Source organism: Mchenga conophoros, linkage group LG15 (genome assembly GCF_057382185.1).
Source record: "Mchenga conophoros isolate Kocher_MC1m ecotype Shallow Benthic linkage group LG15, M_conophoros_male_GT1.1, whole genome shotgun sequence".
Lineage (NCBI taxonomy): Eukaryota > Metazoa > Chordata > Actinopteri > Cichliformes > Cichlidae > Mchenga > Mchenga conophoros.
In genome coordinates this window covers 33,528,691-33,555,620 of record NC_140540.1, presented here as the reverse complement: position 1 = coordinate 33,555,620, position 26,930 = coordinate 33,528,691, and the positions used below count along the sequence as shown (strand labels likewise).

At 41.3% G+C, this 26,930-nt stretch overlaps 2 protein-coding genes across 3 annotated transcripts in view; one reads left to right on the top strand and one right to left on the bottom strand.

The window, feature by feature from the left end:
• kcnk10a (potassium channel, subfamily K, member 10a) overlaps positions 1–8,870 on the top strand; it is a 40,128-nt gene extending 31,258 nt beyond the window's left edge. Inside the window, exons 5-7 of the mRNA XM_085246522.1 lie at positions 3,780–3,972; positions 5,482–5,624; positions 6,002–8,870. Of these exons, the coding sequence (XP_085102648.1) occupies positions 3,780–3,972; positions 5,482–5,624; positions 6,002–6,679 (1,014 nt within the window). The 3' untranslated portion in view covers positions 6,680–8,870. The remainder of the gene's footprint in view (positions 1–3,779; positions 3,973–5,481; positions 5,625–6,001) is intronic.
• A 695-nt stretch (positions 8,871–9,565) lies between these two features.
• Positions 9,566–25,996, bottom strand: cfap206 (cilia and flagella associated protein 206). 2 transcript variants are annotated; one of them, XM_085247418.1, is made up of 12 exons: positions 25,840–25,996; positions 25,675–25,758; positions 23,780–23,870; positions 22,379–22,567; positions 19,132–19,299; positions 16,410–16,624; positions 15,246–15,365; positions 14,896–15,082; positions 14,634–14,774; positions 12,751–12,962; positions 12,482–12,625; positions 9,566–9,828 (listed from the first exon to the last, which is right to left on the bottom strand). In XM_085247418.1, the coding sequence occupies exons 1-12, from the start codon at positions 25,990–25,992 to the stop codon at positions 9,607–9,609; spliced, it is 1,926 nt and encodes a 641-aa protein (XP_085103544.1). In that variant the 5' UTR covers positions 25,993–25,996; the 3' UTR covers positions 9,566–9,606. The 2 variants fall into 2 exon arrangements, with proteins under 2 accessions (XP_085103544.1, XP_085103545.1); XM_085247419.1 differs by lacking the exon at positions 9,566–9,828 and having other exon boundaries at positions 12,516–12,653.
• Positions 25,997–26,930: the final 934 nt, after the last annotated feature.

Below are 26,930 nucleotides of genomic sequence, written 5' to 3'. Positions count from 1 at the left end.
CTAGTTTTCATTTGTTATGACCGTCCACAGTCTGACAGCTCCGGTCTCAGCTGATTTCCAGCTCTGCCTCCGCTCCTCTCCCGTCTCACTATAAAAGGGGAAGGAAACCATCATCAGTCCAAACGCCATCAGCTGTTCTCACCTGCGTCTCCAGCACCGCCCAGTTGAGCTCACTGCACCACTCCTCCCCTGCAGCCGCGCCCGGGACCACACCTCCGCCGCACCTGGCACTAGCGCTTTTGCACACGAACATCAACAATAAACTCAATAAATATCCTGACGCAGTGCACATTATAGCGGGTGATTTTAATCAGGTGGATTTAAAAACAGCTATCCCTAATTTCCACCAGCATGTGAAGTGTGCCACGAGAGGGGCTAACACCTTAGATAAAGTCTATTCCAACATCAAGAAGGGCTACAGGGCAAGACCCTTACCACATCTGGGCCAATCTGACCATTTATCCCTGCTCCTAATTCCTGCATATGCCCCAATCAGGAAAACTGCGTCGACCATCACTAAAACTATAACAACATGGCCAGAGGGCGCTTCTCAACAGCTACAGGACTGCTTTGACAGAACCAACTGGAATATCTTCCAACATCAAGACCTGGAAATGTTCACAAAAAGTGTCCTCTGTTACATCAAACACTGTATAGACACTGTCACAGTAGACAAGCAGATCCGGGTTTACACCAACCAAAAGCCATGGATGACCCGGGAAGTCCAGCAGCTGTTAAAAGAGAGGAACAGCGCCTTCAGGTCCGGAAGCAGGGAGAGCTACAGCAGGGCTAGAGCCAACCTGAAAAAAGGCATTAAGAAGGCCAAGGCGGACTATAGGAAGAAGATCGAGAACCACCTGGAGAGTAAGAACAGCCGGCTGGTGTGGCAGGGTGTCCAGCAGCTGACAAACTACAAGTCCAAATCAGGTATGGCTGAAGGTGACCCAGCATTGGCAGAGGAGCTGAACATCTTCTTCACACGCTTTGAGGTCACTGCACCCTATGCCTCAGAGGAACAGCTACACCATACAGCCCACAGCAGCAGTACCATCATCACTCTGGAGGAGCATGAAGTGAGGCGCACCCTGCGGGCTGTTAACCCGAGGAAGGCAGCCGGCCCAGATGGCGTACCAGGACGTGTGCTGAGAGACTGCGCAGACCAGCTTGCCTATATTTTCACCAGGATTTTTAACCAATCCCTTGAACAGTCAAACGTCCCACCCTGCCTCAAGACCTCCACCATAATACCCTTGCCCAAGAAATCTCATATCTCTAGCCTAAATGACTATAGACCAGTGGCACTAACCCCGGTGGTGATGAAGTGCTTTGAGAAACTTGTGCGTTACCACATTACAGCAGCCCTACCCAGCAGCCTTGACCCACACCAGTTTGCCTACAGAGCAAACCGATCGACAGAGGACGCCATAGCAACAGCACTCAATGTAGCATTAACACATCTGGAGAGGCAAGGAAGCTATGTGCGTATGCTCTTTGTGGATTATAGCTCGGCATTTAACACCATTCTTCCATACAAACTGGACGCCAAGCTAAAAGACCTAGGGCTTCCTCACAGCACCTGTAAGTGGATCAATAGCTTCCTCACCGACCGCAGACAGAGAGTGAGAGTGGGACGTTACACATCTCCAGCCCTAAATCTAAGCACTGGGTCGCCACAGGGCTGCGTGCTTAGTCCACTGCTCTACTCGCTTTATACACACGACTGCACCCCCGCCCACCAGAGCAACGCCATTGTAAAGTTCGCAGATGACACTACTGTGGTGGGGCTCATATCTGGGGGAGATGAGTCTGCCTACAGAGATGAGGTGGAGCGGCTGTCTTCATGGTGCAAGGATAACAACCTTCTCCTAAACACGAAAAAGACCAAAGAACTCATAATTGACTACAGAAGACACAAGACAGAAATCCAACCACTAATCATCAGCGACGACTGTGTGGAGAGGGTGGCAGACTTCCGCTTCTTGGGAGTCAGCATAGAGGGAAACCTATCCTGGAGTGTGAATACCTCTGAGCTACTGAAAAAGACACAACAGAGACTGTACTTTCTGAGAGTGCTTAGGAAGAACAACATCACACAGAGACTGCTGGTGTCTTTCTACAGAGCCTCCATCGAAAGCATACTAACGTACTGCATAGGCATATGGTACGCTAGCTGCACAGTGGCTCAGAGGAAAGCACTCCAGGGAGTAATCAACACTGCCCAAAGGACAATCGGCTGCCCTCTCCTCAAACTGAAAGACCTACACAGTTCCCGCTGCCTCAAAAGAGCCCATAACATCATAAAGGACACCTCACACCCTGGACACTCCATGTTCGAACTGCTGCCTTCAGGTAAACGGTATAGAACAACATACACAAGGACTAACAGACTCAAACACAGTTTCTACCCAATTGCAATATCATGTCTCAATGCTACTAAAAGTAGATGACTTTCATTGCCCCTGTTGTCATTTGTGCCCTTGATGTTGGAATGCTTTCAGACATGTTTTGTTGGATGCGCTAACAAATTGATTGAGTGATTGATTGTTTGAGTGATATATCAACTAGGTCGTATGTTGAGTGTCTGTATGGGGCCTTAGGCCTGGATTGCTTGGGTGTATCTACGGTATGAGAATACTGTATTTTATATGTATTTCTATCTTTTATATCCTATCATTATAGTTTTTAAGTATTTAATTATAGTTTTTAAGTATTTATCTTTTGTGATGTTGCACTGACCAGAGACATCTTTCAATTTCATTGTACCTGTGACAATGACAATAAAGAATATTCATTCATTCATTCATTCATTCATTCATTCATTCACCTGGGAACACAGCTTAAACTCATGAGGGAAAACAATACTAGCAAAATTAAAACTGAAAACATAAATAAAATAAATAAAACACGAAATAACCAAACAACGGGAAATCCTTGATGAAGACTTGACATAAAAGGATGGAACACTAAGGGAAAATATAATATACAAAACTAGGGAACAAGAACAGAATTGATACAGTAAGAGAAAAATATACATTAATATAATCCAAAGAAAACCAAGAATCGCAGGTTTACATAAAGAAAACTAGACCAGAAATCCCACAAAACTCAATTAAAATAACTGGGTAACAGACCAAGACCCTAACACATAAATTGTCTAAACTAAAAAAGTTGAAACCTTGTTGTTTTATGCAATAATGTGTTGGTTTGGCGGTTTACAAAATCATTTCAACTTATTCTTATTAAGATACTTTAATTTATTCCATGTAGAATAGATTCACAAAAACGGGCAGACTCAAATGCAGGATATATCTGTCCATGAAACAATTTAAGGTTTTTGACAAAGTTCAAAGATGGACAGAAATATGTTGAGAGGTAAGTTAGGAAGTTTCCTGAGACGCAGTCATTGGAGGACTTGAATGGGAGATGGCTGGCTGGCAGAAGTGAAGAATATAAGCCACACAAATGCACGGGAAGACTATGACTATTCACGGACTATGCACGGGAAACCAAAAGGTGAACGAGGAATCTCGATGAGCAGGGGTGATGCTGCCACAAAAGTAGCATCACCCCTTTCATCGAGATTGCCTTTTCCCACGCTGAGGTGATCGTCCGAGAAGCATCTTAATCTAAGGTGGGAAGAGATGAGGAACAAAATCCTCTGTCAGATCACAGTCACACTTAGAGCCCTGCTGAAAATGAGACTGGTTTAATAACTTATACTCCTGATAGAATGTGTATGTCTCTCTTTCTCCCTCTCCTCTCCTGCTTTTACCTCTCAGAATAAACAAAACCAAATCAGTCAGACTAAAATCCGTGTGGCATCCACGCTGCTCTTTATCCTGGCTGGCTGCATCTTGTTTGTCACCATCCCAGCTGTGATTTTCAAGCACATTGAGGGCTGGACAGCTCTGGAGTCAACCTATTTTGTCGTCATTACTCTGACAACAGTTGGAATAGGTGACTATGTGGCAGGTAAGTCCTTGTCATTCACACTCTGTTATTCACACAGAACACCACACCCAACAATTAGGTTGTTTTGGATAAATCTAAAGCAGGTAATCCACTAACAATATCTCATAATCAAGCACAGACAAGATCTTACAACTTGTGAATGAGAAACAAGATTTGTTTCTATATGAAAATCTGATGAAAAGTTTCTTGTAGGGTGTTCCTCTTGGATTTTAAAAGTGAGTCTATCATCCAACAAGGGTCCTGAGTATTTTTAACACTCAGCAGAGTTTAACATAACACATAACATAACACATCAAAAGCACTCTAGGCCAGAACAACTTTAGAACCAGTGGAATAAAAAAAGAATAAAGAAATATATAGTGTAATCTACAAATGTACATTGTGCTTTTGGGTAGCATAGTATTGTTTATATTCAGAGTGTATAAATGCACTTGACATGTGTCTGTGAAGGTTCTCAGTCATCCAGGTCATCGTAGTCAAAGGAGCTTGCAAAGAAAAGCGTCTGGACTTCTTTGAGTTGCTTGAAGACGTTTCACCTCTCATCTGAGAAGATTCTTCAGAACTGAAGAAGCTTCTCAGATGAGAGCTCCTTTGACTACGATAACCTGGATGACTGAGAACCTTCACAGACAGAAAGAGCTATGGTGAGGATGCTCTTCATGGATTACGGCTCAGTGTTCAATACTATAATACAAGACATCCTCACCACCAAACTGGACCACTTCCACATCCCCCATGCCACCTGCACCTGGATCAAAGATTTCCTCAGCTACTGCCAGAGCCATACTGTGCTTGGCCTGCCAGTACCTGTCAGCTGCCTCCTGGAATGGCACAGTTAGCCTGTGGACTCACGCTTTAGCTTGACAGCTCCCTTCAACTCCACTGTCCACCATCTGGTTCCTCCCTCCAGGAATGCTGTTGAAGCACTCCTGGAGACTGGAATCGAAGATCTCGTGGACCAAAGCCTCTGCCAGATGCTCTCAGTACACCTTCACTTGGTGTACTTAGTGGTGATCAAGCAATAGCTCAGCTCCTCTCTTCACCTAGTTTTCCAAGTACTTTGGGAAGCCTGAAGTACTGTAATGAGTAACTGAGTCACTGCTTTGGTGTTTTTATATGTAGATTGCTTTACAACCACAATTTTTAGTAACAGTATGTAAATTGTCTTCTGCACATTGGTAATTCAACATATTTTATAACTGTCAGATAGCATTGTCTTTATTCTGTGCAAAGACTAAAATCAGCCCTGGACTGAAATGTCAATTCTCCATTAAGGACAGGTTTACCTGTAATGGATGAAGGCCTCGGTCCTGTTGTGACATTTCCTAATAAAGAAAAAAACAACACCTGCTCCTATAACAAATACTTATGCCAGTTATGTTTTTGTCTGTGCTTGTGGACCCAAAACAGATAAAACAAAATACATGAATTCCCCCCTTTCAATCCCTGAAAGGTTCGGGAGAGGACACCTGCAGGCAGTTACAAGTTTGTTTGTTTTTTCCTGATCAGGTGGAGACCGGAGAATTGAGTACCGGGAGTGGTACAGACCGCTAGTGTGGTTCTGGATCTTGGGTGGCCTGGCTTATTTTGCTGCAGTGTTGAACATGATCAGTGACTGGCTGAGGGTGTTGTCCAAAAAGACAAAAGAAGAGGTACGTTTTCACATTAAACCTCTAATCTGGGTGCCACCAAATTGCCATAATTTTACTATACAGCTGTTTATTCTGTCATATACATTAATTTGTATTTAGTCAGATTTTGCCTGCCAAAGTTATTCATCCTTACAGTTCAACCTATTTCTGACTGGTGACATATTCCAGTGAGAATCCCTTCTGTTTTGAATTAACATCTAATCTAATTTGTCTCATGTTCCAAGTACTCAGAGAAGTATGTTTCTGATTACCATGTGATAAGAAAACAGACATTCTGTTTTCAGGGGCTCTGCAGGTGGGGTGCACACAATAAGGTAAAGGGAACCTAGTGCAGTATATTTACTAAACCTTATATCTGACAATATTCTTTTCCTGAGGTTGGAGAGATCAAAGCTCATGCAGCTGAGTGGAAAGCAAATGTTCGAGCTGAGTTCAGAGAGACACGCCGGCGCATGAGCATAGAAGTCCACGACAAGTTACAGCGAGCTGCAACCATCCGAAGCATGGAGAGACGGCAGCTAGGCCTGGACCAGCGTGCTGTGTCCCTGGACATGCTTTCCCCAGAACGGCGTGCCATCTTCAACAGTCTGGATGCCAACAACTATAAGACTTCTTCCCAGGAAAGTATCGACACTAAGCTAAACAACCTTCGACTGCGAGAGGCCGAACAGTGTGACCGACGCTCCAGCTCCCAAACCATGTCTGAGGACAACATTTTTAATCGCCTTGGCTCCGTCACCAAGCTAGCCAAGCGTAACAGGAATAGAGACCTAAAGAAAAACATCCCAGATGAAACTCGCCGGCCTCATAGTGAAGCGTACGGTTACAGCATACCTGCTTTTGACTGCAGCATACCTACGACAGATGAAGGAAGAAGAAAAGACGAAGGAGAGGATGAAAACGAAGACAAGGAATGCAACACCAGTTTGTCGGATTTTCCACTGTTTGTGGAAGCTTGCAAGCTGCAAAATGGGCTTATACAGGAGCACACCAAAGAGAACGAGGATGACAAAACCCATGATACAGATCTCCATATTAAGATAGACTCTGCATGATCCTACAGATGAGTTTTTAAATACCACCATTAGTGCCTCTCCCTTATTCCTGTGTGTGCTTGAGCAAGGACAGAACCTTTCCTTTTTGATATATACAGTAATGGTCACATATTCAATGGGCTCTATGGATCTGAGGCATAGATGTTACTTTCTATAAATCAAGACCTGGAAGGGTTTCTGTCATTGTTCTTTGACAAATGATTGTTAAGTTATAGTAAAAGTTGTCAGCTATGTCCATTGTTTTTCTCAATTGTACTGTACTCAGCTATAATCTATAAAGATACACACGTATCCCATGGAGAGATTTCAATTGTCCAAGTGGGAAAGGGAATTTTCTGTTTTGTCATAGTATACAGTACATGTCATATACAACCACAAGTTGTTAGTCAGCACTGTTTCTTCTGTACACTGCACTTTCACTTGAATTTGAAATGAAATATAAACAAACATATAAAGTTTTGGCATGGGCGGAGCTACAAGAAACTGTTCTGACCATCTACACGGGGCCCCGCTTTTAGAAATGATCCAGAAACATTTAGACATGGCAGCAATTACCAATGTGTCCAACCATGCAGATGATGTGGTTTGTAAAGAACCAGCGAAATTGTAAAAAATAAGCTGATGCAGATCACTCTCCAGATTCAAAAGTGTTAGCATTAAAAAATTAGACTTAAAAACAGAACTGGCACTGTTAGATGTGTGATGAAAGTTTGGATGTCAGTGACAGAATTGGAGGTGTCTTAAATGAGGTCTTATGTGTACACACAGACGTACAACTTTGTTGTGACTTCATCCGTGTCTCAAGCATAATAAATATGAAAACAGAAAAAAAAATGCTGTGTGGAACATTAAAACATAAAGGCCTGACTTTCTTATGATGTGTTAGTTGTCATGTTGCCTACTAAAAATTGATTCTTAAAATGTGCATTGAAATGTGACTAAAAACATGCCACATGTTGTCTGTGCATGATCCCCAACCTTAGCCATTGTCTCTGTACAATGTCTGACCTCTTTTAACACTATCTCAGGGCCTGATATTGTCTCCTAAGTATTGAATGAGGGGTCAGTAACTATACCTGTTCTCAATGAAAGAATGAAAATAGAATGGAAGAAGAGCCATAATGAAAGAGGAATGTCTATTGCATATTCTCCATGAAACATGGTTTGAGACGATGGGTTTGAGAGTATAAAAGGGACTGCTGTTACTGTCAGTGTACATCGTGCCCTTGTTATTGTACCTTAAACGAACATATTTAGGAGGTGTAGATTGTCTGTGGCAGTGACATTACAGATCTTGATTTGACTTGGGTTTACCCCTTCGCCTGCAGTCTGGAAAATTCAAATGGATGGACGTCAGTGGAACACGGATCCACCAGGACTGACACCTGATAGGCTGTGACACCTGTCAAACGAGTAAATGTGGTCCAAAACATACAATTCTAGCCTTAATACCTTTTTGATGGATTTTAACAGGAGGAAGGATTTTAGCTCTGGAGAATCAATCTTGATGTGAAAAACATGGGATTGGACAGTTTGGGACATTATCAATGAAATTCTATGCAGTTGGAGATTTCTGTGCAGCCAGCATCTGATGGCCATTGCCAGTACTCCATCTTCATGAACTTGTGCATCGGCTGCAGCTTCAGCCATCGTATTGGCTGTTTGAGCAGATAATTTCCCCCAAAATAAAATAGTCTCGTACTCACTGTGTACCTTTTAAGGGGGAAAAAAGAAAACGTGCTTAAATCATACTGTGATATTATGATGCTCATACTGTTTTAAACACCGCTCCTAGCCTCATGTTAATGTAGTCACTATCTGTGTATGCACTCTTGTCTTATCTTACTGTTCACATTATTAAGTGAAGCTCTAGGCTAGTGTCAATGCAAGAAGGTGTGTTTTAAAATGCTTCCAAGTGATACAAAAATGCAAAGCTTACAAAGAAAACCAAGACATGGAACAAGGCATGCTGTATTACAGATTATTATAATGTATATGATGTTGACTGTATACGACCACTTGCTTCAAAGGATGGCGTTTTTAACTGCCTGTGTTAATAAGATGCACAAGCTATGTACTTAGACACTGCTCACAGTATCTCCTGTGCAACCATTACATTAAAGGTAGTGATTGCCTTTTGGAATTAAAGATCACTAAATGAGTGCTATTTATGATTTTGCAAATGTCAAGATTCAATTTGTCCTGGTTTTAGTTTTAGTTATTGTTTCCTGTGTCTGTTTCTGAAAAATATCCACCACAGACCTGCATCACTTTCAGATACACTTCCTGACTCTTTGGTTACAAAGGGTAGCTACTTGCATTCAGATAAACAAGGAGAAATTGGGGCATGTTGGATCAGTTTCTGCTGTTCTTAACAAAGATATAATGTATGTTTAACATGACATGCAATACCCCAGTTGTATCAAAAAAGCCAGCTGTGACCGGAGCGTGAACCTGAAACTAATCACACAGACTTTATTAATAGTGTGTGTGTGTGTGTGTGTGTGTGTGTGTGTGTGTGTGTGTGTGTGTGTGTGTGTGTGTGTGTGTGTGTGTGTGTGTGAGTGAGAGAGAGAGAGAGCTTTCACCTATCCAAATCATTTAATTCAGGTCTTCCAATGGCCCCTTTCACAGCCACAGGTGTATAAAATCAAGCACCTAGGCTTGTTAGGCATGTAAAATCAGAGCGGGGTTAGTGGATGCTGATCTGCATAGTGCCACGGAATCATACCTTCAAACTAGAGCTAGGCATCTTGTCTGGTGTAGTCCAGGAATCATGTTTCCAGGGTTTAAAATTTTAGGGTCAAGTGCTGTAAACAAAAGCACTGCAGGTGGTGTGTCCAGAGGGTATAGGCTATATAAAAGAAAAAGGATAAAAACAACAAGAAGATTCTTACATCAACTTTTATTTTGTTAACTATTTCTCTTTAATCATCCACAGATCTGGTCAGGTTTGCTTTGACAACATGTGCACCCCTTTGTCCTCTCAGACCTGCTACAAAGGTTTGAGGTTTAGGCACTTGGCTTGCACCATCTCTCTTGCTTTGACAGGCAGCATTCTTAGGAAGCCAGGTCTGAGTGACATTTTCCCGCCTCATGTGACTCAGGTCAGTCTGTACTGAAACGGTAACTCTGGTCTGAAGATTGGCCTAGAGATATGAAGCATGGAAATGAAAGGTCAGTAAATAAAGTCGTGCATTGAGACACAAACAAAACAGAACCCAACTCTTGAAACCACTGTAATACAGTAAGGTCCAGTTAACTTTGTTAGTTACATCTTGCTAGTACCAGGTTAGAGTTTGCCTTTCATAACTCCCTCAGTTCTTGTAGCATATACTCAACAAGGTGATGGAAACAATCCTTTTAGGATTTTGGTCCAATAGCATCACATAGCTGCTACACATTCATTGGCTTCCACATACATGATGAAAATCCCGTTCGAAATCCTATCCTATATAATCCACTATAAAAGTTCTTAAAAGTACTCTGTTGGACTGCGATGGTGACTGTGAAGCCCATTTCAGTGCTACAATGACAACTCATTGTCATGTTCATAAAATCCTTTTGAGATGATTTAAGCTTTGTAACAGGATGTGTTAAGCCATCTGAAGGTGGTTACACTGTGGCTATAAAGGGATGGGAAAGGTCAACAATACTACCCAGGCATTTAAAAAAATGCTTGGTTGCTACTAATGGACTTCAAAGTATGCATAGATAATATCCCTCATGCCATTATACCACCACCAGGAGCAACCTGGGCTGCTGATCCAAGGCAAGATGGATCAGGGTTTCCAGAACCACAATCTTTACTGTCAGTGTGCTTTCGAACAACGAAAACTGTATGCAAACCCGTTCAGTACAAGTAAAAAAAAAGGGCACTTTTAAGAAAAAGAAGTATATCTGTACAATAAATTTTAAACAAAGAAAAAAAATATAGTATGTACAAGACTGTATCAGAATGAACAAGTGAGAATACACACAGTGATTCAGTCCTTAGAATATTGCACGGTTCCTTGGAAATATTGCACAGTTAAAAGAAGAAGAAGAAGAATATTGCACAGCTAAAAAGAAAAAAAAAAATATTGCACAGTTGAAGGTTGTGTTTTTGCATTGATTTATCTCCCTGCATTTATTAATGCAACAGCCCTGGTGTATGCGCTTTTTCTCAGTCTGTTTGTTTGGCCTTAAATGTCCTGTTCATGGTGTTTACACCACATTTTTACACTACATTCAAATGTTGTGGCAAAAATCTAGACTCATCAGACCAGGCTATTTTCTATCGTGTCTGTTTTATTCTATTCTATCCGATAATTTTTTTGAGCACATACATACTGTACCAGATTCAAAGTGTGATGTGTTCAAAGAGACCTTTCTGCATTCATTAGATGTAATAAGTGGTTATTAGAGTTCCTGTCCAGCCCAAAGATATTAGGCCATTCTCCTCTGATAACTAATATCAACAAAGTATTTTCTCCCAGAGAACTGCAGCTCACTGGATATAGGCTCAGAACACAGACAGCACAATGTTCATTTAGAGAAGGGTTGTTAATGACAAAAGCTGTACAGGTAAAGATGAACCTGAGGCTGCCGTGGGACGCCTTGTTCCAAGAAATTAACATATTCATTCTTAATAAAAGCAGCAAAGTTACACATCGACACACAAACATACACACAAAGACTTTAAGCACTTAAAATACTTACTATAAACTTACTGCATTTATAGTAAGTATAAATGTACAGTAAACTAATATCTGCTAAAACGTGTAAATGTGAGCATTTCTGCATGTCATTGAGGTGCTATGAGGTCTATGAAGTTCTATCATAAAGTACACAAGAAAATTATATAAGAAAAAAAAAAACAATCCAACACTATAGCACATAATTGAAAAGATAATCCAAGCACAATCAGAAAAGACACTTATGAAGGAAAATGTAACTTCTGATAAAACCACATCAAATTGTAAAACTGTAAAACATGGAGACAGAAAGAAAGAGCATCAGGACACATCAAACAAAAAGCTACTATAACTGTGAGCGTCGGATGGCCACCCTGCATATGCGCGTTTGTTTTCGTTCATGACACTTACTTCCATGCCCTGCCTAGAGCCGTCCAGTTGGATTGCACAGATTTGCCACTTCCAGAAAGGTTTAGCCCATTTACTCCCTTTTTATGGGCCAGAAAGAAGGTAGTCAGAATTGACCGTGGCTGACAGAGAATTCCAGGGTCTCCTGAGGGTCTTCGTCACCATCAGGTGGGCTCCTGAGGTTCTCCATCTCCATTGTCTGCCTCCAATGCCTTTCACAAACGTGAGACTAATCTAACCTGTAGACTCACTGAGTGGGATAAACAATGCCGAGTCTAGGCCATGATCCGCTGCTTACTTTATGGCTTTTTCCACCCTGAGTTGTGGCTTTCTTATGGAAAGTGATTAAACGGGCTGAACCTGTCTGGAAGTGACAAATCTGTGCAATCCACTGGACAGCTCCAGGCAGGGTGGCCTCTCAACTGTTCCAATACTACTATTCTGTTCTGTGACTTTTGATATTCTGCTACTGCTGATAAGTCTTTTCACATTCATGAATCATTCAAAAACAGAACAGTTTACATTGTACATTTTAAATGAATGACAAACACTTCTCTCTGAAAAAGGTTACAAGCAACCCAAGTTTAATATATTACCTAACGCTGTTTGTAGAAAATGTCATACTTTTAAGTTATAACACCGTTAAGTATTACTATAGGTTTCAACACTTAGCACACATCAGACTACAAAGTGAGAAAAATAAATGAACGTGTCTCACCAATTTGAGAGCTTTTCGTCTAAGCTCCCACTCATTCCACTCATATGACTTGACAATGTTTTTCTCCACAGGGTGAATTTCAGTCTGAGTGCCACACTCACATTTTATACCTGGCTTCACCGGTAAACCCTTTCTTGGCTGGGTCTGCCAAACCAAAAGTTGAAATCAGTTACTACCAACAGATTGTCCAAACATAAGAAAGTTTTAAAAGCTCCTGTGAATTTCATTAAATGTTTTTGAAGTGTGTGTTGTGGCTATTAGAAAGTTACCTGTGAGAGTCTGCTCACATCAGAGTATGGACTAATACAGGAAAACTGTTGGTGGAGTTTGAGGAGCTGAATGAGTTCAGGGGAGTATTTGGCTTTTTCTGCAACCTCTGCAACAAAGCTGTCTGGACTAAGGGCAAACTTCATGGCAGCTTCTTTGGAGGTAAAAACATAGAGCTTCTCCTTGTGTTTCAGGGCTCCGATGTATGGATTACCTGCAAGAGATAAACATTAATATAATATTGGTCTACAGCCTCCCTTTGATCTACTCTATGTTCATTTAATTTGAAGTTAATGAAACAATCTTCCCCCTGATCCACCCATCAGAGAAGGAGACTGAATGTTAGACAAGGTGCTTAAGTATAGAAAAAAGTGCTTCTATGAAGTCTTATGTGATGAAGTGCTTTGAGTGCCCAGTTAACTAACCGATTAATGTATCTAATTACACAGGTGAGAAGTTTCACTAAGATAAACACTCATATTAGCCTTATCATCAAAGACTTGTATTGGCTAACACTGTACTTAAAAACTATTGGTAATCCCCACCATTTATGCTTTCCAATAACATCATAGTGGCAACAATCACAGAATGCCTGCTTACTTGATGGACAGCTTTACTCAAGTTGTCTGCTGCTAATCTTAGTATATCACCTTTATGATTAATTTTAATACTCTGGTTCAGAAATTCAGGGCTGTGAAAGAGACAGTCCAGCTGCAAAAACAGGTACATGTCCTGTAAATCAGTGTCAACCTAATACTGCAGTATTTATTTATTTAGTTAGTCATAGGTGGAAAAATCTGATGTGCTGACATGTAGGAGAGAATTAACACGTTGTTAGCATTCAGCCTGGTCTTAATGAGTGACGCCAAACAGTGCTCCCACAGACTACTAAGAATGATCAACAACTGATATTATTTCTATACTGATTCTGTGCAATTAAAGCAGTATCATCATATGATCCCTCAACCGAAGTGTAGGGAATAAAAAAATAAAATAAAAAATAAATACTTGAAAAACACGATTTGTAAAATATATTACGTAGATTGTAGGGATTGCATTCTTTTAAAATACAGCAAATTCAACAAATCTGTGGAAAATAGCTGCAGTACATTTAAGGCCAAAAGCAAGTTTTACAGACAGGTAAGAGAGTCCAGACTATCATTAGTATTACACATGTTAGGTGACCATTCAAACAGCTCTCCAACCACCCACAGAAGGCAAATGACTTCCAAACCCCACCCCAAATATCACTACCTTTGTCCAGCTGAACCTGGTTCAATAAACCTAAATCTGATTCATTCTAGTTACAAACTTGAACAAGCATTATGCCAAGACATACTGTTATCAAACCTATATTTAGTAGGCAGACTATTAACACACATCACTGTATATATATATATATATATGTTATAGCATCAACTCTGTCAGCATGACTGAGCACCAAGTCAGCAGCTTCGTCCTCTTCACTCACCAGTTTGGAATAATCGTGACTTCACAATCAACAATAAAACGTTATACTTGGAAAATCAAAGGCATTACACATTCTTAACTAGAGCTTCTAAAAGGTGTCTCAGACACAGTTGACTGCATTCCATTTTTGAATTTTATAATATAACATTTTAATTACAATACTAGCCTAAATTCTGGATGGATGGATGGATGGATGGATGGATGGATGGATGGATGGATGGATGGATGGATGGGATCAGGAAGGCAGTATAATTATAGCTATGAAGAGGCTTTGGTCACCACCTTTGTGACCATTCAGAGAACAACTTCATAATTCCCTGCAACTTCATGAGTGTTTTTAAAGAAAGCTGACACCTTTACTCACACACCTAAATGTGCTTTACCTAAGCAAAAAACCATCACACTGGAATCGTACCTGGAAGTAGAAGGCCATCTCTGGTTACAAGTGTGTAGCCACAGAATCCATTATACTGTAGGGGCATTTCCTCAAAATTGACTGTTGTTTCAGGAAAAAGCCATTCCTGTGTCTTCAGGGAAGCTGGATCAACGCAGTTATCTGAAAGACAAAATAAATCACAACCACATTTAAGACTGGCAAAAGCATAGATCTTAATTTCTCTTTTTTGTAACTCTTGTGGAAAATGCAGTTTTGTTTCTGTGGGTGACCAAAGCCATACCTGAAGACTCAAGCATTCTCTGTTCGTCTGTCTTCACCTCTGAGTCCTCCAACAGACTTTCTAGATATGCTTCAGAGAAAATCCTGGCCTGGGAGGCAGAGAAGGGCTGGAGTCTGAGCATGATTTTATTGAGCATGTTCAGGAACTCACCCTCATCCCGAAGTTCAAACCATAACTTTGACAGCATCTTGAATAATGAGAAATGACAAAATAAAGACTCTAGTTACAGACAAATATAAGAATCAAGGAGAAAGAAAATCTTGTACACACTTCCATCTATTCCTTCAGATGAAATATAAAAAGACATTAACTGTAACAACTTAAGAACACTTCAAAACAAAGCAACTTACGAAAACTGTTGCAGCTGGTACTGCTGTTTTTGACTGCACAGTTTCTTTTAGCATCTTCATCTGTGATGAGACGTCACTCAGCAGGGTTTCAACATGCTTAGCACATGAATTTGCATCAGCCTGGTGGTACAGGAAAATTAATATTTCACTAAATATTTTAATATAAAAAAAAAAATCACCTTAAATAAGATGAAAATAGCCTAAAATGCCCAGTGGTACATATGAAATAATAGCAATGGGCGTACACAAAACATTGTGCATGCTTTGTTTCGTTTTGTGCTTTTTTATTGTCCAAACTTTTAATAGTGAGTATCTCAAGGAAAAAATACTCAATAACCAAAATGAGACTAAGGCTGAAATAACAGTATTCAATTATTTCAGCCTGATCATCACTTTTGTGACCATATGGTTGGTAAAACAGCTGGTTAAAGCGCTCGACCCAGGATGCAACATCCAGGTAGAAAATATTTTTCAGTTTTATTATTTGACAATATTATTCAGCTGCAATTTAAGGTTGTTAGTTTAGTTATTGTTAAAGTATTATGCAGTTATTTTATAAGTGTATTTAAAATGTACACTTCATGTTGTGTTGTTACCACTACTCTATAATTATACAGGCATCTTGCTTTAATTGATACACACTTCACATTAGTCCGTGATAGTCGCCCACTGGAAAAATTTATTTATCCTCTTAAATGCTGCCGACTTTTAAATTCAGAATTATACAATCAGTTTTTGCTTTTATCTATGTACGCACTGGATGCTTTTTGTAGTGATTTCACTACGAGAGATCATACAAATGACATTCAGTGGCTTCAGCCGTCTATGGGTGAACCTCTCCAGTCAGAAAGTGGGCGTGACCTAAGATAAACTTCGCTCAACTTTCAGGCCAGTCACCCAGTGGTCAGCTTCATGATGATCATGTGGTGATCAAATAGCTTTCAGTGTGTACACAGCTTAAAACACTGTCTTAATATACTGTAGTACACATGTTTCAATTAATTACTGCACCCATTTCTTTTTTCCTAGCTCAAGACTTTTGCAAAGCACTAAAAGTTGGTACTATTGTTATTATTAAATGACTGATATCACTGTTATAACAGGTGTAGTCTTCATGTAAATACCATGTTTTTAACATTTTGTTTAAAGTTACTGCCACCTTACCAGTAACATTTTTAGGAAAACTTCATGCTGTCTGGCATTGTACAAAGCCTGTTTGAGGAGAATAACGGGCATGTCAGAATGTCCCAGCTGAACATCAGAGCTTGTTAGCTTCTCCAGCACAACAGTGTACTTGAACACCAAAGTCTGTGTCACACACAGCTCATTTGCTATGCTTTTACTGGTGACTGGAAGAGCCTCTTGAAGAACTGCAGGCACTGCAAGGAGAACACAAAAAGGTATAAATATCACTGTTGTTAGATCTGTGTGTTTTGTGAATCTATATACATTCAGCTGGACTTTATCATGCCCCAAATTAAGATTGAGTAGGCTGAAGAAAGACTGGAAGAGAAAATCCAGCAGGGGAACTAGAAAGCAAGAATAGGAGGAGGAGAACTGGAGAGAAGAGAGGACCCGAGTCAGGGCGTGATAGCCTTGTGACAGCACAGGACACAGAACACAAAGCTGACATGTGGGAGATGCTGGAGCTGGCTGCCATCACCACTGGAAAGAGGCCTGACAGAGTGGAGTTGGGTAAGAGCCTGAAGCCTCCCCCAGCCCTGTGAGTAACCTGTTTGTTTCCTCTTTTGATGTAACAACTTGTGTCAGGGGCTGAACCTGACAGATTCTTTAAAACAGTACTGTCCACAGTTAAACCTCCCCACAGAAACCCTCAACATCTAAGGTGCACATATGCATATGTAATGGGGTGTGATTTGTGGCTCAGCTGCAATGGAGGGGTGGAGTGATAGATTCAGGGTGTGGTCAGCAGCTCTCCATCATCAATCATGCCTCCCCTATTTGAGTTGGACAAAATTACCTGATGCCAGAGCTGTGTGCTGTGCTGAAGGAGGCAGCTGGAGGCCTGCAGAAACTAAAGAGTGTGAAGCACCACAAAAAAACGTTCACTTACTTTGTGATGCTGAGTGCGTTGGATCTTTTTGTCACGATTGGTACCGAAATCCAGTTGTGGGATGATGGGCCTATGACTAACGCAGTTGAGTGACGCTGGCAGATATTGTGGTGGAGTTGATGCATTGGGAGCAGGTGTTGGTGCATCAACAGCAGCTCAACTGGCTACAAGACCAGGCTGAGTGCCTTTACATGTCAAGGCTCACTGTGTGGCAGGCAGGATGTAGGACCCAAATGCAGGACTCATAAACGCAAGGGTGAGAACTAAAAGTGGCAGCTTTATTTTGGCTGTAAATGACTCTTTAATCATACAACAAACAAAGCCAAAAGCGAGGAACTAGAAATATGAACTAAAATCAAAGCACTATGACACTGGGAAGCTAAGGAACTAAACTGGGAAACAGATAGAAAACTACTAGGAGAACACAGGAAAACATGCACCAATAGCGTGCGCCCTGCCCAGAATGTCAGCTGGTGAACCAGCCACCCTTTCCAAAAGCACCCTTGCACCCACTCCTGTTAATGGACGTCCCGTTTGAGCACACTGGTGCAAACCTCATCAGGCCATTTGTAATTCTAGGTGTTGGACCCAGCATTTTGAGTTTATTGTGTTTTTGTATTATAATGATGATGTAAGTTTCTCTAGTTCGTTTTGAGTTTATTCTTTCTATGTTTCTGAGTTTTCTTGTGTTCCCAGTTTAGTCTCTCGTCTGCTAGGTCCTTTTTGTGCCTCCTGTGAGAATCTGTCTTGTTGTCTGTGTTTACGTTTCTGTGCATATAGCTCCCTCGCCCTCTGTGTGTCCAGTCGTTATGTTTTTGTCTCCTTTTTCTGTACACGTGTTCCTCTCATTGTGCTTTATTCTTTGTCTCCCCCGTCTGTCATGTGCATCCACGTGTGTTCTCACCAGCCCGTCTTGTCCCATATGTGCATTTCATGTTTTAGGTTCCTAGTGTTTAGTTTCCCGAGTTTAACTGTCTTGCTAGTTTAGTCCTATCTCCTTGTTTGTGTTTTCGTGCAATCTATGAATAAAACGGCTCTGTTTTTGTGAAGTCCCAGTTTCACGTCTGTTGATTCTCTCCTTTTGGGTCCACCTCATCATCACTTCACACATTCTGCAGCCACATACCATGAAGCCATTTCACTGGAGTGCAGAGGGATATCACTTTGTATTAGTTCTGGTGGATTACGCAACAGGATAACCTGAAGCAATGCTGCTGTGCACCACTTTACCAAAGAGTGTCGTGTAGACACAGTTTCAGGTCATCTCCAGAGTCGGCATATCGAAAGAGATACTGACTGACCAGGACACTTCATTCATGTCTCGGACACTTAAGTTGTCAACCTGATTAAAGAAAACTGCAAAAAAGGTCCAAGCCCAACCAAGAAAAAAAAAGATGTGTACGTTCTAACCCTCAGGGCAAAGCTACACACACTGGGGAGATTGTCACAGGTTTACAGAGTGGATGTTGCTGAACTGAAACTGCGTTTTGCAGAGGTGTCCCCTCTCCCTCCCCTCTGCCCAGTCGTACAACACTCACAAACCACCATTATGGAGCAAGGTCTATAGTGTTACAGGCTTGAAACGAAAACAGCTGGACTTTTTGGTTCATGAAGACATTTCATTTCATTTTGGTGAACTGTCGGCCAATGTTGTTGGTCGGCCTACAAATGTTTTTAAAAGTATTTTAACTGCATGCGACTGCTTATAATTTCAAATAGCAAAGAGACAGTCACTGAGCTAAATCTACAGTAGAGGTCTTCTAACAATCAATCTCAAGCTGGCAAAGTGAAAAATAAGCATAAAAACTGTACTTAGTTCATGGATGTCAACCTCCTCTTCACCCCTCTTGTTGGCTTTGTTGAAGAGTCGGATCCCAGTAACAATCATGGTGAGTTCTTTGAGCTGCTGCTCCTGGTCTCTCTTTAAGGCCACTCGAAAGTTTCCCAGTTCAGCCTGAGGGAAGACGCTCTGCAGGACAGCTATGGCAAAGGAAGAAGAGAAGTCAAACGTTAGACACACTGCATGTATAATCATTATTACCACCACCACCATCATTCACTGCATGGCTAATTGTTACACTACATCAGTGTTTCCCAAAATTTTTTTTGCTGGGCCCCCCCATTGTTTTACAAGAAAAATGTTCGGGCCCCCCCACCAACTAAACACCCCCCCCGCACAAACATATCCTCCAACCACACACACCCATATTTTGTTTTCAAACTCCGTTGCGGTTTATTTCACACCTCAAACATTTAGTAAACAATTAAGCAAATACAAGTAAACTGCAATAAATTACAGGTAGTTATAAAATAATCTCAGAACTCTTTTACGCTACGTCCACACTTAAACGGGTATTTTTGAAAACGCAGCTGTTTCTACGCGTTTGGACATTTCGTCCACACGTAAACGGAGTTTCGAATCACTGAAAACAGATTTTTTTTTAAAAACGCCGTTTTTTGCGTTCACGTGTGGACAAGGAATACAGAGTTAGTCGAGTGGTGCCTTTTTTCATGTCACGCTGTGCGCCACGTTGTTTACATGAGATGAATTGCAGAATGGCAGATAGTAAGATTAACAGTATTTTGTCTATCTTCAGGTTTTACACGCTTACGTATACACACGCAGTTACTGTCCCTCCATTTAGAAAGGCAGAGGCGTCACGGTGTAATTATTTTACGTGTAGTTGTTTTTTTTTCCTGTGTAATATTCAACATTGCTATCAATACATTTCTCAAAAAATGCCTCTGTGTGCAAAATGGGTTCAAAAACATAAACAACTGTGTTATACTGTTTGTCCTTGATTTGAACTGGGGAAACAAATCGTGGTAGGACAGGCCGGATATTATTTGTATCCCACTGTAACTTTACTATATACAGTGGGGCAAAAAAGTATTTAGTCAGCCACCGATTGTGCAAGTTCCCCCACCTAAAATGATGACAGAGGTCAGTAATTTGCACCAGAGGTACACTTCAACTGTGAGAGACAGAATGTGAAAAAAAAAAAAATCCATGAATCCACATGGTGGGATTTGTAAAGAATTTATTCGTAAATTAGGGTGGAAAATAAGTATTTGGTCACCTCAAACAAGGAAAATCTCTGGCTCTCACAGACCTGTAACGTCTTCTGTAAGAAGCTTTTCTGTCCCCCACTCGTTACCTGTATGAATGGCACCTGTTTGAACTCATCATCTGTATAAAAGACACCTGTCCACAGCCTCAAACAGTCAGACTCCAAACTCCGCCATGGCCAAGACCAAAGAGCTTTCGAAGGACACCAGGAAAAGTATTGTAGACCTGCACCAGACTGGGAAGAGTGAATCTACAATAGGCAAGCAGCTTGGTGTGAAAAAATCAACTGTGGGAGCAATCATCAGAAAATGGAAGACATACAAGACCACTGATAATCTCCCTCGATCTGGGGCTCCACGCAAGATCTCATCCCGTGGGGTCAAAATGATCATGAGAACGGTGAGCAAAGATCCCAGAACCACACGGGGGGACCTGGTGAATGACCTGCAGAGAGCTGGGACCAAAGTAACAAAGGTCACCATCAGTAACACACTACAACGGCAGGGAATCAAATCCCGCAGTGCCAGACGTGTTCCGCTGCTGAAGCCAGTGCATGTCCAGGCCCGTCTGAAGTTTGCCAGAGAGCACATGGATGATACAGCAGAGGATTGGGAGAATGTCATGTGGTCAGATGAAACCAAAGTAGAACTTTTTGGTATAAACTCAACTCGTCGTGTTTGGAGGATGAAGAATACTGAGTTGCATCCCAAGAACACCATACCTACTGTGAAGCATGGGGGTGGAAACATCATGCTATGGGGCTGTTTTTCTGCCAAGGGGACAGGACGACTGATCCGTGTTAAGGACAGAATGAATGGGGCCATGTATCGTGAGATTTTGAGCCAAAACCTCCTTCCATCAGTGAGAACTTTGAAGATGAAACGAGGCTGGGTCTTCCAACATGACAATGATCCAAAACACACCGCCCGGGCAACAAAGGAGTGGCTCCGTAAGAAGCATTTGAAAGTCCTGGAGTGGCCTAGCCAGTCTCCAGACCTCAACCCCATAGAAAATCTGTGGCGGGAGTTGAAAGTCCGTGTTGCTCGGCGACAGCCCCAAAACATCACTGCTCTCGAGAAGATCTGCATGGAGGAATGGTCCAAAATACCAGCTACTGTGTGTGCAAACCTGGTAAAGACCTATAGTAAACGTTTGACCTCTGTTATTGCCAACAAAGGTTATGTTACAAAGTATTGAGTTGTATTTTTGTTATTGACCAAATACTTATTTTCCACCCTGATTTACGAATAAATTCTTTACAAATCCTACCATGTGGATTCATGGATTTTTTTTTTCCACATTCTGTCTCTCACAGTTGAAGTGTACCTCTGGTGCAAATTACTGACCTCTGTCATCATTTTAGGTGGGGGAACTTGCACAATCGGTGGCTGACTAAATACTTTTTTGCCCCACTGTAAAGAGCTAACATCTCCAAAATGTCAGGAGTAGTTATTTATTACAACAAGTGTTTGTGAACTAAAAATAAAGAATGTGGGATACTGTTTGTCCGTGATTTGGACAACCCAGCGCGTGCTGCCGATGCAAGGGAAACTAATTCTGTCGCAGAGACCTACCTCGGCACTTGTGCAGGTGAAGCCAGTGTCCAAGCTTTCTTTTTTTCTTTTTTCTTTTTTTATACCCCCCCGGGAACCTCTGCACCATATTATGTAAAATTGTTCATTTATTTTGTGAATAGAAGAGATTCCATTCAGAAAACTGCTGACAATTTGCTCCCTTTCAGAACCTGATCTTTCTAACTGGAAGTCTGATGTTACATAATATGAACAGACTTGTGGTTCATCAGAAATGTTTTGAAGTTCATAGTCAGCTCACAAGACATATGTTGGAGAATCACTGAGAATAGCAGAAAGTGCTGTCTGGATGATCTGGGGTTAGAATTAGTAGCGCAGCCTTTGGTGTAACGTGGCATTACATTTTCAGTATGCAGACATGACATTGTAGTTGGAACAATGAAAAGTAGTATGAGACCTGTAGCCTCTTCCATAGTGTTGGTATCTGTAGGCGAACCCATAGCAGAGCGCTGCAGGATATAAGTGGTGATTTTCTGGTAAAGGCCATCCAATTCCTTCCTTGATTTCACCCTGTTGTCAGTGATCTCTCTGCACAGTGGACTCAGCTTGGACTCTTCTGACTGGTGGATATCCTCAAGAAACTCACCTACACAAACACACATGGTCATCACCAAAAGTCATTGTGGCAAGGTTTTGCAGTCTGAAGTCTGTACGTGACTCAAATAGAGCACTGCAATAGCACAAACATGACTAAATAAACCCACATATGACAGCTTCAGATAATCAGCTTCTAAGCTGACCAACACACGTTTTAACTAGTCTGGAAATGTATCATTTAAGATCGGGGTTTATGACCTCTAGTGCCTCTGTTAAACAAGTTCAGCATGGCTATGCTGAACTGCAGTTTAACACATCCAGGCTTTCTATGCATTAGACAGCTCATCTAAACATAAAACCCAAGTTGGAGATAATGGGAAATGCAACAGTGGTTATCAATTGATTGGACTCGTTGGTTGACACAAAAATGAACCAACTTAGCATAGCCTACTTTGATCTGTAAAGAACAAAAAATATATAATGGCAAAAAGCAACACTTTTGCTACAAATAGGACAAGACTGCAACAATGTGATGATTTTATTGATTGCAGCACTAGGTATGCCATTTATTTGTTACAAAGCAGCTGCACATGAAGACATGGAAAGCATTACGTCCTCTCCTTGCATACGTACTGAAAACCTACTGCTGAAAAAGATTGGTCTGTAAAAGCGAAGCTGTTGATTTACCTGTCAATCTACAGTCTCATCACTATGGTTACAAGCTCTGGGTAGGGCCTAAAAGAATGAGATTGCAGATACAAGTGACAGGAATAAGCTTTCTTCAAGGGGTGGCTGGCCTCTCCCTTAGAAACAGGAGTTAAGTCATTTGAGAGGGCCTCAGAGTAGAGTTACTACTCCTCCACAACGAAACTAGCCAGCTGAGGTGGGTCAGGTATCTGGCTAGGATGCCTCCTCGGTGAGGTGTTCCAGGCATGTCCCACTAGGAGGAGACCATGGGTAGACCAATGATACGCTGAAAAGATTATGTAACCTGGATAAGCTTGAAAAAGTAGCTGGTGAGAGTTAGGGCTGAGCTTCTCTGCTTAGACTGCTGCCCCTGCAACCCGAACCCAGATAAGCAGATGAAACTAGATGGATGCTAATAATTGGTCATTGGCATTTGTAGACGACTAGACAGATGTTGTATAGCAAAATAAATCTAAAAAAAAAAATAAAAAAAATTGAACAACCTCGAGCAAGCTTAGCATACATTACATACATGTATTGGTGCCACATAAAATCAGAATGAAGTTATACTTACATTTCGTGGTATAATTCATGTCAAAGCACACCTGCATTTTGATAGTGTCAAGGGATGGGCTGCACTTTTCTGTGAGTTTATCCAGACACAGCTGGAAGACATGTTGCAGAGGGAGACATTTTCACTGCTTTGCTGATGACACACAACTTTATCTGTCCATGAAGCCAGATAACACACACCAATTAGTTAAACTGCAGGAATGTCTTAAAGACATAAAGACCTGGATGGCCTCTAATTTTCTGCTTCTTAATTCAGATCAAACTGAGGTTATTGTACTCGGCCCTGAAGATCTTAGAAATATGGTATCTAACCAGATGCTTACTCTGGATGGCATTACCTTGGCCTCCAGTAACACTGAGGAACCGTGGAGTCATTTTTGACCAGGACATGTCCTTCAACGCACATATTAAACAAATATGTAAGACTGCTTTCTTCCATTTGCACAATATCTCTAAAATTAGAAATATCCTGTCTCAGAGTGATGCTGAAAAACTAGTTGATGAATTTATTACTTCTAGGCTGGACTACTGTAATTCATTATTATCAGCATGTCCTAAAACTTGCTGAAAAGCCTTCAGCTAATCCAAAATGCTGCAGCAAGAGTCCTGACAGGGACTAGAAAGAGAGAGCATATTTCTCCTGTTTTGGCTTCCCTTCATTGGCTTCCTGTTAAATCCAGAATTGAATTCAAAATCCTGCTCCTCACATACAAGGTCTTAAATAATCAGGCCCCATCTTATCTTAATGAGCTTGTAGTACCATATCACCCTATTAGAGCACTTCGCTCTCGCACTGCAGGCCTACTTGTTGTTGTTCCTAGAGTATTAAAAACAGAACGGGAGGGAGAGCCTTCAGTTTTCAGGCCCCTCTTCTTCTCAGCTTCCAGTTTGGATTCGGGAGACAGACACCATCTCTACTTTTAAGATTAGGCTTAAAACTTTCCTTTTTCGCTAAAGAATATAGTTAGGGCTGGACCAGGTGATCCTGAATCCCCACTTAGTTATGCTGCAATAGGTGTAGGCTGCTGGGGGACTCCCATGATGCATGGAGTATTTCTTCTTCAGTCACCTTTCTCACTCTCTCTGTGTTAATAGACCGCTCTGCATTGAATCATATTTGTTATTAATCTCTGGCTCTCTTCCACAGCATGTCTTTAATCCTGTCTTCCTTCTCTCACCCCAACTGGTTGCAACAGATGGCCGTCCCTCCCCGAGCCTGGTTCTGGTGGAGGTTTCTTCCTGCTAAAGGGAATTTTTACCTTCCTGCTGTCGCCAAAGTGCTTGCTCATAGGGGGTCATATGATTGTTGGGTTTTTCTCTGTATGTGTTATTGTAGGGGCTACCTTACAATATAAGGCATCGTGAGGCGACTTCTGTTGTGATTTGATGCTGTATGAATAAAAATAAATTGAACTGAATAGATTACCATCATTGCTTGTGTTAGTCTTACACCAAAAGAAGAAGGGGTGAACTCAGATTCAGCAGTAACAAGTGTAACAAGTGTAATATATGTTAATAAAAATGGGCTTTACTGCCATACAATAGTAGTCATAAAGAGAAATCAAAGACAAGGGAACAAAACAGAAACTACAGAAGTAAATGAAATAGCCACAAAAAAAAAAACAAAAAAACAAAAACAGGATCTAAAAAAAATCAGGACTCAGAAGAGGAGAGCGCAGCTGCCACTCCCTGTTTGAAGTTGCCTCCTGTTAAATGGAAACGTCTGACTCTTGGCCTTTCTCCCATAACCTCACTAAATGGAGAAGAAATGCAGTGCATCATGGGAAGCCCCCTTCTACCTCCTAATTTTGTAACAGAACAGAATTTCGACTCAAACATACACAGTGATTTTCAGAACCACTAACACCAATTAGAAAAAGAAATAAAGCAGCTCACCTCTTCGAGTTTTTGAACATCATCTTTAGTAAGGGTCCTGTCAACATTAAAGCCATTTCTTGGGTCCAGCACCACAGCAGACACCTGTGGATGTTTGAGAACATCGTGAACGTGTGCAGCAGCAGCGTTAGCTTAACGACTAAGTGCTTACTTCGTTTTACCGACCATAAAAGCTGCCAGCGTCTCCGACACCGCATGTCCCCTCAGCCTGCACTCGTGCACAATGTGCCCGATTACGGTTTTAAGCAGGGTTTCCGCACCAGCCTGAGACATTTCTACCGCCGGACCTACGGTGGATTGTTGATAAGCAGTTGCCATAGTAGCGGTGCAAATTTGTCCACTAGAGTGCGCTACAGTTAAACAATGCTTTAGTCCATAGATGACTTCTGCAGTTCCCATAGAACGTGGCAAAAGGCCATGCATGTGTCCGTTTTCTTTATGCAACCAGGTCATAAGTTACATATTGTTGTAATTACACAAAATGTGTTCTAAAACCCGAACTGTTTGGAGAAAAATAAAACTCCAGGTTCATTATGACATCTATAAAGAGAAACTTCAATTATATTTTACAACTGAGGAGTGCAAGGAGGTCCTACTTCTCTGACATCGTCACCAAAACCAGTCATAATGCTCGGGTCTTATTTGCAACAGCTGACAGGCTAACAAACCCTCCTGTGTCAGTGGCAGCTGAACTTCATTCGACCATGGCCTGCAATGACTTTGCCAAATTCTTCACAGACAAAATTCAAAAGATTAGACAAGCAATCGGTACATCACAGCAGATTTAGGATATGTACTGTGTCCACCGAAAAACTGTTTAAACACCATAAAACAGTTTCACCCTATTAACAGCAAGGACCTGGAGGAAATTTAACGTCAACTGAACTCTTCCTCCTGCTGCTTAGATGTCCTGCCAACAGATTTTTTCCAAAGAGGTCTCAAAGACTTTGGAGTCAGACCTGTTACAGATCGTCAAGCTTTCTTTAATGTCAGGTGTGTTTCCAGAAGCACAAAAAAAAAAAAAAAAAAAAAGCTGAAATTAATCCTCTACTGAAAAAGGACAATCTTGACAAGACACAAATGAACAACTACAGGCTGATCTCAAATCTTTCATTTTTAAGTAAGAACATTGAAAAAGTTTCTTAACAACTCAATTACTTCTTAAAACAGAATAACTGCTATGATGCCTCCCAGTCAGGTTTTAGACAGAACCACAGCACTGAAACCGCTCTGACCAAAGTGTTTAATGACACATG

What these genes read in the sequence shown, in the direction of transcription:
- cfap206 (XM_085247418.1), bottom strand. Translation starts at nt 25,992, where the DNA reads ATGGCAACTGCTTATCAACAATCCACCGTAGGTCCGGCGGTAGAAATG. An exon ending in AGACGCTGGCAGCTTTTATG is followed by an intron (nt 25,759 to 25,839) that starts GTCGGTAAAACG and finishes AAACATCCACAG; the next exon opens with GTGTCTGCTGTGGTGCTGGA. An exon ending in TACCAGCTGCAACAGTTTTC is followed by an intron (nt 15,083 to 15,245) that starts GTAAGTTGCTTT and finishes TCATTATTCAAG; the next exon opens with ATGCTGTCAAAGTTATGGTT.